Here is a 17,679-nt window from a genome sequence, read left to right on the forward strand (position 1 = left end):
GTATTGGTGCAGTTTCTTTGCACTTGATCTGGAAATTCATCCCAACTCTGTGCTGACAGGGAAAATGGGAAGGTTGCTTTAAGAGGTTCAGTTGGAAAGGAAGGATGTGTTTGCTGTGTTGAAGTCCACCTGAGTTGTAAGAGAAGCTCCAGAGTCTCTGCCTAATGTGTTACAGCTGATTAGAACGTATTTCTTTGGAAAGTGGTGTTGGATATTTGCAGGTGTGTTCTGGTGGACCAGCTCTCTGCAGGCAGTGTGAGAGTGACCAGATAGCAAGTGGCAGGGTATCTAAGGAAATACTGCTGGGAAGGTATGGAATCACAGGCCAATCACTTGTTTAGATCTTTTCTGATTTGAAGTGGAAGGTCCTACAAAGAATGGTCACTAAAAGGAAGGCTAACCTTCCAGAGGTATTTGAGATTTTAAGGATTACTATTTCCAGCTGCACTTCAGGCACTGTTACAAGAGAGCTATTCAATGCAGATGTCCTCGTTTCTTAGAAGAGGCATTTATTGGTGGCATTGCTTGTTTTCTTATGTATCTTTTTTCCTCTATTGCACTAGCAATGGTTAAGTTGTAAACTGCCATGTCACAAAACACTTTGGGATGCCCTAGCTTTTGATTTAGTACGGAATTAAAGGAGATGGGAGAAGAAAAGCCCCTTTTTGACTGTTAAACAAAAAGCATACCATCTTTGGAAGCCTGTGAGCCCTGGGTATTTAGAAGGAATTTGCTTTTATCTGTTTGCCCTGCTGAACCCTTTCCTACGCATCAGCTGTTGCTCTCTGCTGAGGAGGACACACTAATGCTGTGTGGCCCTTGTGCTTGCACTGCCACAGCTGCCTGTGTACTTTGTTTGACTCCCTCCCAAGCACTGAATGTGCTTCCTGTGGGCTGGGCCTCCCTGCCCTGCGCGTGTGTGCCCAGCAGAGGTGCTGGGTTTGGAAAAGCCAAGGAGCTGTGGGCGCTTCTGTGTGCGGTCAGCAAGGGACCGGCCCAAACCCAGCCTGGCTCTGCTCCCCCTGTGCCTGCCAGGGGCGTGTTTGGCTCCTGCTGGAGCACAAGGCCTGAAGGAAAAGGAGCACACAGGTGGGGCACAGGCAGGGAGTTTCACCCCAAACCAGGCTGATTCTATAAAATGCTGTCCCATGTGTGTTACTTGGCAGAGTTTGTTACTTCCTTGAATTACCCTGTCTACCACGATAGGGCACTCTCTCTTGCCAGTCTTAAATATGCTCTGAAATGAAGTGTGGAGCAATTGTCAGCAATTCAAGAAACAAAAACACTCAGTGGTTCTTTTCCATTGCAGACATCTGTGAAACTTGCCTCTTCCTTAATTTAAAAAAAAACTTTGTAAATTGCCCTTCCTTTGTTCATTGCAGACCCTGAGTCAAATTTCAGATAAATATTTGCTGCTCAGAAAGATATAGGACAAAAGAGAGTTAACATCTGAATCATTTTCTAACCTTTTTTCAAATAGTGATCCATATGACACTTTGTTCCTGTTTGTGGGCTCAGATGATCTCTTGTAACTCAAGTATCTTGAACATGAAACTGGTTTCTCAGTTAAACTTTTTGAGCTGAACCAGATACTGTCTAAAAAAGCTTCCTTGCAAAACTGATGAAACTTAAGATAATAACCAATGTATACATGTTGATGAATGGTACATGAGCACTGCTTTAGGAACATCATTTAACAATCCTAATTTCTCATGACCACACAAAAGCACACTCAAGGGGGGAAAGAGGCTTTTCTCTTGTCTGGAGACTGGAATGGTTTAGTGCTTTGGGGCTCTGAAAACCCTTAGCTGAGGCTTTAATCCTGCTAATATTCCTTGAAATTTTGTTCAGTGGGGCTTTGTCTTGTGAAGAACAGAAGGATGCAGCACAGTTGGGTTTTACCCTGCAATAGTACAGAAACCCTTCACTTAGAGAATTGCCTCTCTAGCTTTTGGCGTGCTAGAGCCTTGTTTTGCACTGTGTGGGGTGATGCTCAGTCCCTGGCTGGTCCTAAGGCTTGCCACATGCAGCCCCTCTGTATTGAACTGTATTGAACTGGCTTGAACTGTATTTTGGCTAAATAGTTACTACATCATATTTTGACAGAAAATGTTTATTTGAAATTGTTTTTTCACATTCAAAATACTGTGTAACTGCTGTGAGGAAGTAGGTACTTACTCAGTTTACTTCATGCATGGCATGGGTGGGAAATGGTGAAAATTGTAGTGCTGTATTAGTCTAGAACAATATCGTGCAAGTAGGTTGGTAAATGTGAATGCTAGAAATAGAATTCTGTCTTTGCTTCCTCCAGAGAGTATGTTATGTTTCCCAAAAATTCAAGGACAGTAAATTTTGATGCATTTTGATTTGCCTTGACACATTTTTGAGCAAGACTAAAAAAAGACTTCTTAATTTATTAATATAGATTAAGGCATTTCGTTTGAGTGTTTTTCTTCCTCCTAGCATCAAAGTCTGTATGAGTTCTGCATTTTTGTTTCTAAACCAGTCGTATTTCTACTGACATGGTGTTTGCTAACACATTTTTTTCCCCTGAGCTGTCAGTCTTTGTCTGTAGGAAGGTTCCAGACCTTTTGCCTTTGAATAAGTTTAGGAGATGAGACAACTGAAAAAATTGTTTGAATATATACATATCATGTCTTTTGCCATTTGAGTGGGTCCATGTGTCTTTAAAACCATCAGAGGCTTCAAAGTCCCTCTGATTTTCCAGTACATGTGATATTGGGAACTTGTGCTGCTGGGAATTCAGCAGGGAAAATGAGGCTTGTTTTCCTTGGTTGGCTACAGTATTGCTACAGTAATTTTGAAGTGTATAGTGGCTACTGGTGATTTACTTAAGAAATAACTTTTATTTTTATCTTTTAGTCTCCCACAAAGGCAGTGTATAATGCTAGACACTGGAACCAGCCAGAATCAGAGGCTCTGCCAGCACCACCAGCTTTGAAAACTCCCAGTGTCCCAGTAAGTAGACTGTTGGTTTTTTCTCAAGTTTACTAAATCTCCTCTCCAGATTCACTGATTTTTAATTCTTTTTATTTTTTTAACCCCAAGTTCTTGCTATCTGGTAATGCCACAGTAATTCAGAATGAGGTCCACTTTGTGATGTGAGCCACTGGAATTTGATAGAAAGGAAATTGTTAGTGGAAGTTGTGTAGAATAGGATCTTTCATATAGCTTCAATATAGTTACAAAAAAATACTTCAAGTTATGTTCCTCAGTGCTGAAGTTAAGCTTTCTAATAATGGACTCCATTCCATTTTCTGAGAGAACTCCCAGGATTAATTTACTAATGAACACAGAAGTCAGCAAATTGCTGATGAAAAAGAAAAAACTTAAAAGAGCCTCATCATTTATCTTTCCTTTCTAATGGAGTAGTGCTGATGGCTGACTTGAGTCTTTAGAAACTATGAAAGAAACACCATTTTCTGTGTACAGTCAGAAATGCTAATACCAACATTTTGGATATCAAAAATACGCCAGGGGTGAAAACAGCTCTTGAAGTTGTTTGTCCAGAAGTAAGTGGTTGTTTTGAGACTCAAAGTAATTGTTTTTTAACTCTTTTGAGACTCTGGGAATCCAGGGTCTTCCGTTTATATTGCAGAAGTTGTTACTCATTATTCTAAGAGAGCACTGTACATTGTTAATAAATGTAATTTTATTTGGTGCCTTGCTGATAGTGCTGGTCTGAGAACAGAAAATAAGAGAACAGAAAGTAGATATTTTTGCAGTAATAGGTCTTCAGCTTTTGTTGTTGTCACCAGTTTGTAGTTGTTTATTTTTGTTTCTTTCTTTCTTCTGCTTTTGTTTGTTGTTTTGTTTTGTTTTTTTTTTCTTTTTTTGTTGTTGTTGTTGCTTTTTCCTTACTTTTTTTTTTTAAATTCTACCCCTGTTTGTGGTGTTCTGTTGCTTCTTCCTCTTTGATTTGTACTTGTTTCTGGTTGTCTCCTTGCAGTATTCTGAACAGCCTTCTTTGGATATTAACTGCACTGCCTGGGAAATGCAGATAACTGAGTTGAAAACTGCCATTTCCACTAGAGTCTGAGGAGAAAGCAGAAATTTCAGCCCTGGGTTTTTACTAAACCCCTTTCTCAATTTAAATTATGCACCTTTGAAGTGAAGGTTTTGTTGCTTGCTGAATCTCTTGGTGCTATTTTTTGTGAAGTACTCTGCTAGCTGACTTAAGGGCAGATTTTGTGTGAGTCTTGTCAGACAGACTTTGAATATGGCTTTTTCAAGCTAAGGAAATGTCTGTTTCATTCATTCAGACAGTCACTTTTGTATTCTGTCAGACTTCCACTTTGTATCTGGAACCATCAGAATATTAATGCAGGAATGTGGTAGAGGTTTGGCTGAACAAACCACTGAGGGGAATTTGTATGTGCTGCTCATGTTATGGTGTACATCTGAAGTTGCTTCAGACGTGGTTTTTAACCATGATTTACATGTGTGTAGTACTTCAAAGTGACAAGGTAAATGAGCCTTGAGCCAAATGTTCAGTGGTGGTTCCTGCACATATGATCCTGCCTCTTTAATTTCTGTAGAAATTTCTCACCTGAAGGTTGGGAGAAGTCTGTCTCCGGTGTATGGTGGGAAACTCCCAGCATGCAAACTGCTTATGCCAAGTACTCTCTTAAGGCCTCTCCAAGTGCCCTTGGAGTTTGCTTTGAAGGGGCAGCCATTAACCAAGACTTGGATGAGATCCTTCAGTGGCTCTCCTGTGTTCACAGACTGATAAGATCAGTGCTGCAGTATGTGCTCTAAACCTGTTTTTCAGGGTGGTTTATTTACCATTTCAGCACTGGTGATTGAGTGAGTGAATACTGAAATGCCACCCTGATAGAGGCAGAATGTAAAGAATACTTCAGTAATATAGCAGCTTCTTCTGGCTTTTATTTTAATTTTGTCTCTCAGTGTACAGTGCACAAGAAGGCTTTCTCTCCAGCTCTCCCCTGGAGTCATGCATCTTCTATGCCTGCATGTTAATTTTATTTTTTCAGCCACACTTCTAAAATATTCTCATTGTTCTGTGTAAGGAAGCTAAGTACATGATGTTACTGAGAGATTGAGGGTGAGTAAATGCCCATTGGAATTGGCACTTGGAGGTCTTTTTCCATACAGCCTTGTTTGCTGTAGTTTGTGTTCATAATAGATTTTGTGCCAGAGAAGTAAATCTGAAGATAAGCTGCACTTCAGCTTGTAGTAGCCTCAAACTAATACAGCAAAGTTGAGGAGAAACCTGTAATACTTGCTGGAGTTGTCTGGAAACCTGTCAGTAGTTATTCTAGACCTAACATCAAGTTCTCTCCTCCCTGTAGAACAGGTTCTGCTGTATTTTATGCCATGATATGCTCCTAAAATATTTAGCAGCACAAATAAGAGAATACTAAGAGTGTGCTCTACCTGGTTTGAGGCCTCTCAAGGCTCTGTGTGGCTTTGGTTGTGCTGGCTCACAATGGGTGCTGGTGTTCTCCTGCTGCAGGCCAGGGGGAGTTTGCAGTGTGAGGCTGGAGGGTTGGACAGCAGTGCAGGGTGCTGGGGCAGGCAGGGCCAGAGCAGCTGGCACTGAGCTCTGCAGGCCAGGCTGGGCTCAGGCAGGGCTGGCTCAGGGCTCTGCTCCCATCCAGAGCCAGCTGCTCCCTCAGGGCTTCATAGTGCAGCCAGCCTGGGCATTCCTGGGAGTGCTCAGGGGTAAGAGACTTCAAGGAGTAACAAATAAACACTGAATTTGGTTGGTTTTCTTACCCTGAAGCTTAAGGAACCAATATAAAGGACATTTTATTCTTCCACTGGTTTTAGTTTCAGAATTCCACTGGAGCTTTCCTGATACTTGGAATGTTTTTGGTTTTTTTGGGGTTTTTTTTGTATTTAAGAGTAGACACATTGTCACACAGCTTAGGTACCTACATCTTGGTAGTGCAAGGCAAGGACTAAATGGTCCCAAAATGTGAATTTGACAATTGCACACCTGTACTGTTTCCTGATGTATTTAGTGTATGTTTTCATGCTCAAAACATCTGCCCATTTTAGCACTTTCTTATTAATAGGTAAGGCTATCTTCAAAGGAGGCAATTCATAAAGATGATGGAGTTTTTAAGGCTCCTGCACCACCTCCCAAAGTGATAAAAACTGTGACAATACCTACTCAGCCCTATCAAGAGATAGTAACTGCATTGAAATGTAGGAAAGAAGACAAAGAAGTAAGTATTCTTAACAAATTTTTAAGATAAAGAATTACTAGTAATCCTAACTACTGAAGGAACAGTGTCAAAACACAATTTGGCTTTCCTATTAAAAATAATATTTTGAATGGCCTTTATTAACATCTTAATGTTTCCTTGCACTTAAAACTGAATAGATTTTTAAACTGTACTTGTCAAGATTATTATAAATCCCAAGAGCAACTTACTTAGGTCAAAATATTTGTCTTTTCCAGTTATACACTGTTGTTCAGCATGTAAAGCACTTCAATGATGTAGTGGAATTTGGTGAAAATCAAGAGTTCACAGATGATATTGAGTACTTGCTAAGTGGATTGAAGAGCAATCAGCCCCTAAACACACGTTGCCTTAGGTAAGACATCTAATACAAAACATGGAACCTGTGTTTGAAGGAGATACTGAATTAAATATGCAGCAGAGAAGTGTCCATGCTTTAAAATTTCATGGACGTTTACCTGGCACTTCTGCCATGAAGAGTAAAATTTGAACATAATCATTAAGATTGTATATTTTGAATAATCATAAACAGTGTGGCTATGAAGGTGAAATAGTAAATTGTGCAGTAAGAGACATCTTTGACACACTTGTTATCCTTGCTGTAAATCAAAACAATCCTTTCTAACTTGCTCATGTAGGGCATTTTTTGTGTGATATCTGTTCTGTTTTCAATGCAAATTCATTTCTAAAATAAAATCCCTAAGACTGCAGAGTTTGATGAAAATCTAGAACAGAGGTAATAGTGAGATGTTGTTTAACTTCAGCTGCCTCTTCTTTATCTTCTGTTAAGAAATAACAAAACTGGCAGCCACTAAAAGGACTGAAGCCTCAATATTAATTGGGAGGTTCCTTAACTGGTCTTGGACAACTTTTCATATTCAAGTTACACATTATTGTGAAGTTGGCATCAAAAATGTTAACCTTACTTTGAAGAAGTTTGTGACTTGATACTGGTATCAATTGCCTGGACATGAAAGTAATTGTAATAATGTTAAATAAAATAACCATGCAATAATATTTTTATATACCTAAATTTTCCTTTCCGTTCAGTTAAACTAAAATAGTAGAGAAAGAAAAGCTTGAATCATAGAGAGAGGTGATGGCAGTGCTTTGTGATTTGACTGTGGCTGAGAAGAAGCTTTCTATGCCTCTAAGAGAGCTACTTTAAAATTTATTTGTTCCTCAGAAATTAGCAATTAATGTTGTTGCTGGAGTATAAGAATGAGAACTCTATCACCAGTTTGTTTATACACTATGATAAGAATAAATTAATATATAATGACAGTTTAGGAATAATTTCATACGAGTGCTCCTTATTTGCTCATGTGGCAAAATTAATCATATTTTTAACTAATTCTTCACAAATGTATATAATGGAATGTAACTTACATCAGCACAACAAAAAACTTTTTTTTCAGTTAACACATTAAGAGAAAAGTGTTTTTGCAAGGAAATCAATGTGTAAGGATAGGAGTAGACGTAAGAGACTCAAGCAGGTCGGTAAGCTCTAACTGGTGCTGTTGTGGTTGGAGACAGAAAGACCCCTTTTCCTTTTAAACACCTTACTGTGGGAATTTCTCAGAGGCAAGTTCCTCAGCAGTCATGGAAGAGTTGATTGCAGAATCACTCCCACATTAGTGCACATTTAAAAGCAATGTATTTTTAGCAGTTGTTATGTTGCACTGTGCTAGAAATGGCAGGCATCTTACTGAGAAAGCTTGGGGGAAAACGCCATTTTTAAAATAAACTGTTATACTGGTCAGTGATTACTGATACATTTGTCAGATCTTCTCTGAAATCTATAGTGTTTCCATCAATTATAAATGCAGCAATAAATATAAAAAGTTTTATGGAGGCATAAGTGAGACTAGTAAGTTAATAAGATAAGCACTAGATAGCCATGGAAGTTCACATTTACAATTTCTCATAATGTCTTGGTCTATAATGAGCTCTCCCATGTCTCTAAATCAGAGCTTCATGCTTAATCCATGGCATTTTACTTTCAATTTAACTACTGGAAATTTTCAGCTTTTTTTTTTAAGAAGCAAATTAAGGCTGCCCTTTAAAATCCTGATGTTAGTCAAGCTTAAACTAAAGCAGACATAGTTTGGTGCTGATAAGCAACTTGAATAAAACACTGCTCACCAGTCACTGTTCACCAATTACAAACCTGCCTTAGACAAATTTTAGAATAAACATTCCAACAGTTTACCAAGGTCTGAGGCACATGGTCAGTCTTGTGTTGAAGACTTGTTTATCTGCTGTTCTTGTTGAGTGTGTTCATTTCAGTGGTTCTAACCCAGTTCATTCTCTCCAGTGTAATCAGCTTGGCGACCAAGTGTGCCATGCCCAGCTTCCGAATGCATCTGCGGGCACACGGGATGGTGGCCATGGTGTTCAAAACACTGGATGATTCCCAGCACCATCAGGTATGGATCCCCTGTGCATTTCATTGCAGTTTGGTGATACCTGGTCTGCTGGCTGGGGATTTTGTTCAAGGTCAAGCATCCAGTATGTTGTGTACTGGTGTGTATATATATATATATATGTATATATATATGTATATATACAGTCTATCTAATGGTGCCTCTGGGATCAGTGGCTCCATTTTAGGGAGCACTCATTAGTGGCATAAAAAATTAGAGCACCTGTGTTCAACTGGCAAATTCCTTATTCCACTGTTGATGGGCTTCTGGGTTTGGAAATTATTTTTTTAAAAAATAGGGATTTTGTAAAAATGGACTGTGATTTGGATTGCTATTTTACTTATTCTCTTAAGCTTTTACTGAGTTTTACTGTTGTATTTTAAATTCTTTCAAATACATTTGAAAGGAATCCTTCCTCCTTATATTTAGAGGTGGCTCTCAGTGCTCATCTCCAGACTTGCTTGTATGGGAATTACCACCTCTTCTGTAGCTGTTGTAGGGATTTTTTCATGTCTTGTGCTTTTCTCCTTGAGCACTGCTGTAATTGCAGTTTTGGGATTCCCTGAGCATATATAATGTTCTGTGGGATTCTAGGAAAGGTAAGTTTCATCTATTTATGGTAACATGACCTGAGAGTTAAACTGAAGCAGTTTGGTTTTCCTTCTTATTGATGTTACCTCTGTGGGGTATCCCTTGAGATATTTTTACAAAAGCTGGAAAGATGAGATTTTACTTGAAATGGGTAGTTGCTATGTATATCAGTCAGGTTTATAATTTTCTGTAATAGCTCTAAGAAGAATGGCATACAATGCAGAATGCAACTTTGCACCCCCAGAAATAGACATTTCAGAGATGGTATTTGACATCTTACCGTGGGTGGGGGGGAAAAAAGCTGTATTTTAAGTAACTGTTTTAGAATAATAGCTTATTTTCCATCTCCCTCAAAAATTAGCAATGGCTAATTGTAAAACATAGGCACCAGGTTCAATGAGTTCATTATTTTGTGAGCTGTCAAAATAGTGCCAAGTGATACTAGAAATAAATGAAGTACAGTCACTCTATTTAGGACACTTGCCACCACTGAGTTGCAGGAGATCAGCAGAGGACAGCTACAGTTCCCTGGAAAATGTACAAGCTTGCTTGGGTGTATTTTTGGCTGTCTTTTAACAGTTACCATTATTCCTTCATTTTCAAAAGAACTAGCGCATGCAGTTGAAAAGGAAATTGCATGCTATTATTAGTCTGCAGTAACAAAAAGCATTGATTATATTCACTATTTTCAGTATATTTGATGAAATGCTCTCTTTTGTCAAAGAAAAAAATTGATAGTTCATGTTTGAATAGCGTTACAGTACATTCTTGCTACAGGTTTTACATTATTGTGAAATTACTGATTTTTCAAACTACTCTTGATAAATGGTAATGGGTATGCCCTGACTACTGACAGTATGTGCTTCAACACTAACATCTCTGGATAAGCTCACTGTCTATACTACCCTTTCATTCACTAATTATTTCACTGATACTAAATTTTTTTCCAAATGAATAGAAATTTCTCCACTAAATCTCAGTTCAAAGTAACTGAAGAACAATAAATCACACTCAGCTTTGCCTGCGTGGCTCAAATCCCTGTAAGATAAATAAGAACTGAGCTAAAAATGCACAGTTATTTGGTTAGTATTTTCTTAAAGTATTTTGAAGATGGGAAAACTGCCACAATGACACTGTTAATGGAAACAAATATGAACTTATACTGCATTCATTGTTGTAATGCAATAGAATAGACTGAGTGTACAGGGGGCTTTTAACATTTCCATAAGGAGTATGAAGTAGCAGTTGCATACTGGCAGTTGGCATTTCTTGAACCAGCAGGGAAAACAAAATGCCATCCATCGTACAGAGCTTTGCCCAAAAATAACAACGTGAAAATTACTTGTTCCACCAAATTTTTCTTGTAGACTTGTGTTTAAGCATAAGTTTTTAATTGGCTTTGTCTCTTCAGTAGTGCTCTGTAAAGATTTCGAAGCATTATTAATTTTTAAAATAAAAACTATATTTCCATTATAGCTGTCAGTAGTTAAGCACATAAATGTGGTTTTATAATGTCTTCAGCATGAGAATAACTTAAAAAAAGATAAAAGTGCATTATATGTAGTGCTGAACCCTAGAAAATAACCATCTGTTCCCACAAGCTGGAGTATAAATAGAACAAGCAAGAGAAGACAAGGATGAGAGTGGGTGTAAGTGGTCTGCCATTTCTGGAGTGTGTGTTCAAACTAGGATGTTTTCCTGAATTCTGAAGAAGTATGGAGTGCAAATCCATAGTTAGATACTCCATGAAATTTGTCTAGAGCAAATTGTATTTATTTTACTTTTTTTCTCTTCTCTGCATTTATTTGGAAGCAGAATGTGTTTTATGCATCTTGAGGAGTAGAGTGGGATGGAGGAGGCTCACCTGAAAAAATCACTCTTCTGCTGCAGTCTGTGAGGGTGGCATTTGGAAGGATTGATTTGGTTCTTTGGTTGGGTTTTTTTGTTCTTTTAGAATACTGATCAAATATGAGTTGTAACAACGATTTTTCCCTCATTCCAAACTCAGAATTGTCTGTATGGTAGGGCATGAGATAGCTTTCAATCAATGTGGTTAATTAAACACTTGAAAAGATCAGAGCAAAATGTAGAATTGTTTTATTTGAGATGAAGACTATAGGGACTAGGAGAAACCAGCTTTCCAAAACCCTTATCACTGGTATGAAGCTAAAGCAGGTTTGTTCCATGCTGTAAGCACCATTCACATTTGAGATCCTTGGAGTATCTGTAAAGCATTTCTGAGTAAGGATCTAAGAACAGTCTCTGACTGTTTGAAATAAATAATAATGGCGGCCCAGATTATAAATCCAGCACTTTCCCTCTGTGAACTGCTGCATACTTTATAGTTGATAGAAACTCTCTTGGGACCTTCAGCATTTTTTTTTAAACCAGGAAACTCACCTAGATAAAGCTGGTCATTAAAATATAGTTCTTCATAGATGTTGAAGTCCCACATTGGCTGAACAATAGTTAGCTAACCTTTGGTTCCTCTGGAATGTGTGCATTCCTGTGTCCTGTTTTACCACTTCCATTCTGGAAGAACCCAGTTGTTCAAGGAACCTGACATGTGCAGTTTAAGCCAGCTGCAAGTAAATGAAGAGTAAACAATTTCTGTGATTAAAACAATGAAATTGCAAGGCTGATGGGAGAAAGTTATTGAAAATCAAAGGTAAACAATGTATACCTTCTGCAGACAGGTCACAGAGATGCTTTCTGCCTTACATCTGGCAAGGCTGAAGTAGTGATAAAAGGCTGGGGTAGCCTTTGGAAACTCTTCCTTCCTTCAGTAGTTCAAATGCATCTTTGGTAGTTGGTCAGATTAAAGTCCTTATTCACCTGAGGATTTCCTAACTCAGACAGGAAGGAGTTTTGACATAGCTTTTGATAGACTGTCAGCTGCCTAATCCTGCCTTGGAAATGCTGATACTGCTTAGTATGACCAGGTATGATTATTACTTACTTCTAAAATAAACAGAGTAGATGATGATTGCTTTGATGGTTGGCTGAACTCTAAACAAGATGTTAATCTGCTATGACACAGAGTTCTGCTCTTTCCTGTTGAGCTGTACAACATTTATATTCCAGAATTAGTTTGTTTCCATGTTTATTTATCTTATACAGAAACAATTGTTTCTGTAACTCCTCCAGTTATTGACAGAGGTTTCTGACAGTTTTGTGCCCAGCACACCTCTGTTCCCAGTGAGCATTTCTCCTCTTTCCTGTAACTTGGAGCTCAGTGCTCTCAGTCCAAGTGCAGTACTTAGACACCAGGGATGGATGGCTTTGCTTCACTGCTGTCTGTCCCTTCCTGACAGTCATTTTCTGCCTTGGCTTTTCTGGAACCTCATAAAAGTAGAATTTAATTCTTTCTTCAAGAAGAATCAAGTATTCTTTAGCCAGTTAGATGTGCCTGTACACCAATTCTGTATAAGATATGGGTGGTTAAGTTAATAACGTTTATGTGTTAAGGACTGATGGGGATGGACAGTGAAGCTGGTTCACACTCTGGCTGCATCTGAAAAGCAGAATTCCCCTGGAAAGAAAATGTGTTTATACTGGAAAAGTTTGGATAAACTATTAACTGACAGACCCATTTGGCAGAATCAGAATCTATATCCCAAGGCACTCCCTCCCTCCAGACAGTGTCCCCATGATCCCTGGGTTTTCTGGTGCTGTCACCAGTTCATCCCCTCAAACCAGAATGTTCACCTACCTTGCCATGTACCCTGAGCTGGAGTTACTGTTTCTTGCTCTGTCTGCAGCATTGAGTCTCTAAAAAGTAGAAATCCCTGCTTTTCTATGAGGGCTTTGTGAATATATTGAGTGCTTTATGTCTCAGTTTTACTTGTCAGGAGAATGCATTAGTAACTTGCTAGAAGGAATCTCCATTCAACAGTGGGTGCTCATGCAAGTGCTAAGACTGGGGCTCTGTCAGGCATTTTCTTTTATGAATCTTCAGCTTGTTTATTAAAAATAATGAAAGGTCTGCCTGAGATGTTAGTAAAAGCTAACTTTTTTTTTTCTTTCTCTCCCAACCCAAGAATTTGTCCCTTTGTACAGCAGCTCTAATGTACATCCTTAGTAGAGATCGCTTGAACATGGATTTAGACAGAGCTAGTCTAGACCTGATGATACGGCTTCTAGAATTGGAACAAGATGCTTCCTCTGCCAAGCTGCTGAATGAAAAAGACATGAATAAAATTAAGGAGAAAATTCGGAGACTGTGTGAGACTGTTCACAACAAACATCTCGATCTCGAAAACATCACGGTGGGTAACATGCTTTTATTGGAAAGCCTTCACAGTTGTGGAATGCTTAATAAAATGGAATTTGCAAGCATCATCCTTCATTTCACATCCCCAGCCAAGGATTCCTGCTGTTTCATCTACCTTTTTCTATATTCCTGACTGCACTGCAAGTGTTTTCTTCAAATTTGAAATTTCCTTTTTCAAAAGTTGTTAGTAGGGTAAAGTTAGGATGTTTTCAGCTGTCTGAGTCTGTTTGCCCCTGTTAAGGGTAGCTAGTTACAGGGAGCAGTTGCAAACAAGTAGCACTAAATAACTGTGTGCTTGAAGCCCACACTTAGATTGATTGACTCCATTTCTTTGCCTAAGTTTTATAAGTACTTTCACAAACAGGTTTGCGTATGGAGTAAGAGTATTGTGTACTAAATTAAAGCTGTGGTGCAGGTTTTGACATTTAAAAAAAAAAACCTGTCCTGCAGAAACTGATTTTCCCCTACCCAAAGTGTGGCAGTTCTGTTGCTTATCATGAATGTAGATGAATTTTTTCCTTCCTTTCTCAAACATACTTGTTCTTTATGAAAATACCTTCATCTGTAGCAGAATGAGCTGGCTCTGTTTAGGTTCTGTTTAAAAAGAAATTGGATTCTATCATCAAGCTAGCTTAGAAAATAAAAAGGCTAAGTTGCAAGGTTTTTTAGAATAGTGTATTTTAAGAATTGATTGACAGATTGATTAGATGAGTGGCCATAAATGACAAAAACAAGTTAATGTGTCTTTGCTTTTGCCATATTTCAGTATAGTTGATGTTAGTATAATCTTAATTTTTTGACATCCTGTAATACATTCTTTTCAAGATTCTTATTAGGGTTTTTGCCATTTTTTCTGTAATGCTTATAGCCTTTTTTCTGTAACGCTTAGGCTCAATGGGAGAAGCTTCTGATTTATTGCTTATGAAGTGAGCTTTTCACAGCTTTGTCTGTGCAAGTAATGTTCTAGCTCCTGGCAGTAATCTGCAGTCAGGATTGTGTTCTATATTCAGTTGGACTAAAAGATGTGCCTTGTTGAGCTGGCACTTTGTTCTGTAGCTTTTGGGACTTTTGTGTCACTTTAGGAAGAGTTTCTTTGGGGTATTTTCTCTCCAAATTCTGGCTATGGAACAGAGAGCTGAATTGATATCAAGAGCCTCTGTTCTGTAGCTTTAGCAAGAGCTGAATTTTGAGTGAGGAAGACAATAATCCATGACATCATTGTTAACTTTGGTAATCAGGTTGTGTGGTGACAATGGAATACAAATTGCCATTTTTAGGCTTGTTTCATACAAAGACATGAAAGGTGCTGGCAGGGAGCTTGAATTAACTTTCTGGCCTTGGAAATCTGCAGAGAAAGAAAGAAATGAGATTATATTCTGCACTTCAGTTTACAGTCTGAAAATACCACCACAGAAGGAAATCTATTCTCTAGGTGGTGATTAGCTAGGATTTGGTATAATCAGAGTCTTCTTTCAGTGCTGTTTTGGCACTGAAGGCAGCTCACATAGCAGAGTTTGTCAGTGCCAGGATATCTCTTGCACTATAAAATGTAAGACAGCTCCCTTTATTAAGCATGGAACAGCTGGTGCAGGTTCCTCATTGCTAAAGCATCCAGCCACAAAGACCACTGTCTCCTGCTTGAGCTTTTCTCATATTCATAATCTGATCTAGCCTGTTGCTTTTTTATGAACTGGAATTCTCTTCTTGTTTTTTCTTAGACATGGATTTTAAAAGGAGAGGATATATCAAAAGGGTCTCTTGTCTTGTGAGGAAGTTGTTCATAAGTAAAGGGCATTAATATCCTCAGCCATCAGTTTCAGCTGCTGTATTTGAGGGTTTTTCCCTGAGGCAGCTCTATTTCTTAAATTTATTTTGAGCTGTTGCTGTAAATGCATTGAATATTGTAGTACCTCACAGATGGAAACTGGTTTCCTCCCAGCTGCACCATCTAGAAGCAGAGACTGTATAGTATTTAGAGAATATTTGCAAGCCAAATGAGATGATTAGGTTCTCTTCCAGTTTAAAATAGTAGCAATGGTAAGTTGAGACCATAATGAACTTCATATGTTGAAGATCAAGCTGCTTTCATGTAGATCCCTGTCATCAGATACAATAAGTAATCTCTGTTTTGTACTAAATGACAGGCAGAAAATGTAAAAAAAAAATGCAAATCTTCTGGGGGTGAAGAAAAGCTCTGTGCTTTTTCAGACTCAGACATACCCAGTGAGAAACAGGAGGATTGCAGCAGATGTTTTTATACCTCCAGTTTGTGCCTAACCAGTCACACCTTGGCTTGTTTGAATCTTACACAGATCAGGAGAATGTGATCAGTTTGCCTCCCTCTTTCCACAGACAACCTTGTTTGTGTGTCTATCTAGAAATGAGGTCGGACTAAGTTTTAAATATTCAAAAGTTCTGGGTTTTTTGATGGCTATTTATGTTAAACACATAAGCCCAGAAACCAAGGAGGTGTGTGCAGGTTGAGTTTGTTCCAGGCTGGCTGTGCTGCATTAGAAGAAGATAAACCTGAAGAACCTGACCTTCACCTCAGCAAATGGCCCTCACCTTCAGTGAGCACAGCCCTCTGCAGCTCCTGCTTTTGCAGCTGCCTCCTCACTGTTGCATCAGAACAAAAGCCTTCGGGGTGACTTCTGTTTTCAGATGGTGAAAGAGCTTATTCTGGTTTTCGTTCTCAGCATAAGGCTGGAATGTTAAGGCAACCATGTTTTGGGCCTTTGGTGTTAAAATTTTGTAGTAATTGACAAAAAATTTGAATGTAATGGATTATTTTAGTCAAAAGCAAAAGGGTTACAAGGTTTCATTGCTTTTATTTAAAAAAAGGAGAAAATTGGTATCCTTAATAAGTGTGTACAAATATCAGATTATATTCTCTTATTTGAAGTCCTGTTGCCCTATGACAGGAAACTAATAACTGTGTTTTAAATATTGTGTGGCCTTTGAGCTTTTATGGTGTAGGTATTTAGGAAATTACCTGACCTACAGTAGATTTGCTGCTACTTGTGTTCTCTTGATCCTCACAACCCTTTGCTGACCCAAGGATTCTTTCATTGGCCCTGGAGGAATGCTGTTACTGTTATGTTCATAGGGACAATGTGCTGCAGCACTTGCTCCTACAACCCAGAAACAACTTTGGGTGTTAACTCTTCCTTATCTGATCTTTAACTCTCTTTTCCTTTTTGGAAATGAAGTATTTTGAAAGCAAGAAAAGCAGCTGGAGATGCTGGGGAGTGGGGGGAGGGCTCATACTGACACAATGGAGTGTTTGCTCAAGCCTGTTGAGTACTGTTCTACTTCCATTTGCAGGGAGTGAACTTACCTTTACTGTTGCTGAATTTATATGTATGTTCCTCCTTTTTCCAAAAAAATATATCAGTAAATAGAATAAGGTGTCCTGCAGTTGTTCAGTTTAATTGCTTTATTCTGTAGGTTTAAAATTAAAACCACAAGATACCTGCATTGGAAGCAAATGTGATCTTTGAGCAGCACAGCCCATGTATCTGAGATTGAGAAGCTCTGTTCACTGGGGATTTTCTTGATTTTTTTTTACTGCCTGACTGATTTGTCCATTTACTTCCTCCACTTGTTTATTTTGGTAACAAGAGAAACAGATGACAGGAGTCTGCTTGGGTTTTCTAAGCTATTAATAAAATAAAGAAATTTTGAAAATGCCAAATATCTTTATCAGTATTGTCATTTTTAAAAGATATGCATATTTTCCAGTCTATTCTTGCTCCCTCTGGTGGTGCCTCTCAGAGCCTGTACTTTCGTTTTTGTGGTTTTCCTGTGACGTATGTTTGTGTGGCTTGGTATATTGGCTGCAGCTGCATTTGATGATTTCACTAACTCCAGAACCTCTCTCTTTCAGACTGGGCATTTGGCAATGGAGACGTTACTGTCTCTCACCTCAAAGCGAGCTGGGGACTGGTTTAAAGAAGAGCTGCGGCTTCTGGGTGGTCTGGATCATATTGTAGATAAAGGTATAGTGGGGATACTGCCTTGACAGCATGACAAAATAGTGAATTGCAATAAAATGTTTGCTTTTTGTGATGTTCCTTTCCTGTGGTTAAAAATAGAAATAGTATGTATTTTTCTTAGCAGTGTTAAAAATAAAATACACAATTCAATACCAAGTAAC

General features: G+C 38.5%; 1 protein-coding gene across 3 annotated transcripts in view; it reads left to right on the forward strand.

Annotated features, from left to right (window-relative positions):
- Window positions 1–17,679, forward strand: part of WAPL (WAPL cohesin release factor) — a 133,663-nt gene that overhangs the window by 104,255 nt on the left and 11,729 nt on the right. For 2 of the 3 annotated variants that reach the window (XM_064716954.1, XM_064716953.1), the window contains 6 exons: window positions 2,884–2,979; window positions 6,063–6,215; window positions 6,452–6,588; window positions 8,551–8,662; window positions 13,291–13,518; window positions 17,410–17,521. In XM_064716954.1, the coding sequence (XP_064573024.1) occupies window positions 2,884–2,979; window positions 6,063–6,215; window positions 6,452–6,588; window positions 8,551–8,662; window positions 13,291–13,518; window positions 17,410–17,521 (838 nt within the window). The remainder of the gene's footprint in view (window positions 1–2,883; window positions 2,980–6,062; window positions 6,216–6,451; window positions 6,589–8,550; window positions 8,663–13,290; window positions 13,519–17,409; window positions 17,522–17,679) is intronic. The other variant, XM_064716955.1, reaches the window with a different exon arrangement.

This window comes from Zonotrichia leucophrys, chromosome 6, assembly GCF_028769735.1.
Source record: "Zonotrichia leucophrys gambelii isolate GWCS_2022_RI chromosome 6, RI_Zleu_2.0, whole genome shotgun sequence".
Lineage (NCBI taxonomy): Eukaryota > Metazoa > Chordata > Aves > Passeriformes > Passerellidae > Zonotrichia > Zonotrichia leucophrys.